A 2,639-nucleotide genomic window follows, 5' to 3' on the forward strand; every position below is an offset into this window, starting at 1 on the left:
GTATCTTTAATTTTTTTGAACTTTCATTAATTAAACTTATAAGGAACCTTGTATTAAATTTCCGAGCTTTTTTACTAAGCAAAACTTATATTTATCGAGAATAATTTTAAGAAAATTTACAAATTTCTAAAAATTTCTCAAGGCTTTGCTTAAAAAGAGTCAAAATTGAAATTTCTACCATTAATTGAAAATGCTAATATAAATATTTGGTGAAAATTTTAAAGGTTAACAGTTTTTATGTTTTGAGTTTTACCTAAAAAATAATATAGAATTTTTCAAAAATTGGTGTTGCATAAAAATAACCACTTTTTTAATAATATTTTTTGTTTTTCTTGACGCTTTCAAAACCACTTAAAATTTTAAATATTGACTTTCTAAATGTACCAACGAGACTCACTTTTCTATCAGAAAAGATGTTGATCTCGAAAATTGGAGCATTGTTACGATCCAAAATGTTGCTGACAGACAGAAAATAAAAACACATACATCATTGTAAAATAATTAAATTCTCTTTCCCTCCGCTCAGAATCTTATATATTTTTAAAAAATTATATCTCATTTCAAGTACCTATTTAAATAGTTATTAAAGATATTTTTAAATTTCATGTAAGATTTATATTGAATTTCATGCGCATAAAACATTTCATAAAATATTTTTAGATATTACGACATTTTAAAACTCTAGTTATCACACACATATAAGGATGGATACTTTTCCAGCAGGTTGATATCCTTTTCTAAATTATTTAGTTGATTCTCGAGTCGAGATTTTCGATTAATTTTTGGCACTGAGTCTGTAACCATCGGTAATAATAAAAATTCTGTATACAATTCACCCCAATTGGCCTTCAATCCCTGTTAAAAACAAAGAGACCGTCAGCAAAAAGTTGACACGGCGAAGAGAGAAAGGTTAAAATAATAATATTGAACACACTCACAGTCAATAACTCGTTGCGCTCATCTGCGGGCAAATAACGCAACGGTGGTTTGATCGCCCGTTTACGTTCGACCTCAGCAAGTTTTTCCGTCTCGTTGGTCTTAATTATTTTCTTAATGTACGAAGGTGTTTTGCCAAAATTCTTTGCACACAACACAATTGTCATATATTAAAGGCATAATATTTTAATACCGTCATCAAGGCATGTTGAAAATGTTTTATTTAAAAATTGATTATGTTAATAATGTTAATAGATATTGAGTCGTTTAAGTACCTTCTTAGACACGAACGTCGGCTCTAGGCCGGCCTCATCTAGAACTATAATATGTCCATGCCTGGTGTCCTGTACCCGATGCTTGGGCAATGGTGGCACCTTTCTTATCACATCAACAATGTTTTCATTCAGAAAATTTCTATTGATTATTTTGGTTTTCTCCTCGGGTTTTCTCTCTGATTTACGACAACGTCGACTGGGATATACCGGATTTAAAGCATCTGAAGTCCCGGGAAAAGTAGTGTTTTTTTTTGTACCTATTTAATGAAATTCCATTCATTAGCTCATAAATAAAATATAATAATGAAGTTGACCATTATTTCAAAAGCTTATTTTTATAGCGGCATGAATGATGTGATTTGATATAGGTATGTTTCAACCTTTAATGAGTATCGTTCAAACTTAGGAAAACTTATGAATTTTTTATATTATATACAATGTAAGTACTTATGTTTATTTTAAAATTTTAATATAAAGACGCATTTGTGTTTTTTTTTCTTTCATTCAACACTGAATATCTTCTAACACTCTTAGTATATTAATGTGAGATAAAATATATGTATTTATCTTAAAAAATTCATGAAAGTAAATGAGAATAATCTTTAGTAATTCATAATTTTGAGTATTTCCTATCTATTCAAAACAAATTTATTTAGCGTTTATTAGGAAAATTTTTGAGTCATAAATGCGATAGTATTATACGTGGAATAATCTTTATTTTTAATCTTACCGACAAATGGTCTTATCACTATTCTGGTATGTTTTTTTAAAAACTTTGATGGTTGATTGGGCTTAATTTCAGCATAGCCCATCGTTTGGTGACAGCCCCTGTTTGATTTGTATTCCCTCTTAATCGATTTGTTAAAAACTGAACAATGCATCGGGGATTTGACCACTGGAGTTTTCGGCCTTTGTATCAAGAATCTAATATTTTCCTGGCCCTCAGTCATTTTTAACCTTTGTTAGATATCTAGATATTTTATAGACTTAATATACGAGAACTGAGCTCTGTTACCGATTGTTATAAAATAAACAACGCCGAATATAGTAATGTATACATTAGCACCTATGGCAATGCATTGATTAAAAATTAATTATAATACAGTGACCTAATGCAAAGCTGTGTAATTGTGGGTAACAGTAAGAAATGTCGATAAATGATTTCTATAATTTTATCTTAAGACTTCTTTAATGGGAAAATGCATATTATAACTTATGACTAACCTTACAGTTATCGATTATCATAGAATCCTTTTATGGACAGGGTTTATTTAGTCATATTACTAACCACGAACCGCTTCAATCGATTATACTATAGTCTGTAATAAATTATAATATTATAGATTGTCGTGATGGTAATACGGAATCAGACGTTCAAATTGTTTAGCACCTATATCAAATCCAATAGATCTTCCTTTCAAATAACTA

At 29.3% G+C, this 2,639-nt stretch overlaps 1 protein-coding gene across 1 annotated transcript; it reads right to left on the reverse strand.

Moving 5' to 3' along the window:
- Nucleotides 1–681: 681 nt before the first annotated feature.
- Nucleotides 682–2,161, reverse strand: LOC132940324 (enkurin-like). The gene is made up of 4 exons (XM_061007852.1): nt 1,942–2,161; nt 1,212–1,468; nt 939–1,079; nt 682–855 (listed from the first exon to the last, which is right to left on the reverse strand). Exons 1-4 carry the CDS (start codon nt 2,159–2,161, stop codon nt 682–684), a joined length of 792 nt encoding a protein of 263 aa, XP_060863835.1.
- Between the last annotated feature and the right edge of the window lie 478 nt (nt 2,162–2,639).

Source organism: Metopolophium dirhodum, chromosome 1 (genome assembly GCF_019925205.1).
Source record: "Metopolophium dirhodum isolate CAU chromosome 1, ASM1992520v1, whole genome shotgun sequence".
NCBI lineage: Eukaryota > Metazoa > Arthropoda > Insecta > Hemiptera > Aphididae > Metopolophium > Metopolophium dirhodum.

Bases quoted from the DNA above. Each gene is read 5' to 3' on its own strand.
- LOC132940324 (XM_061007852.1), bottom strand. From the start codon at position 2,161: ATGACTGAGGGCCAGGAAAATATTAGATTCTTGATACAAAGGCCGAAA. The intron at 1,469-1,941 runs GTAAGATTAAAA...TTCATTAAATAG, and splicing joins AGTGATAAGACCATTTGTCG to GTACAAAAAAAAACACTACT. The intron at 1,080-1,211 runs GTACTTAAACGA...TTGTGTGCAAAG, and splicing joins CGACGTTCGTGTCTAAGAAG to AATTTTGGCAAAACACCTTC.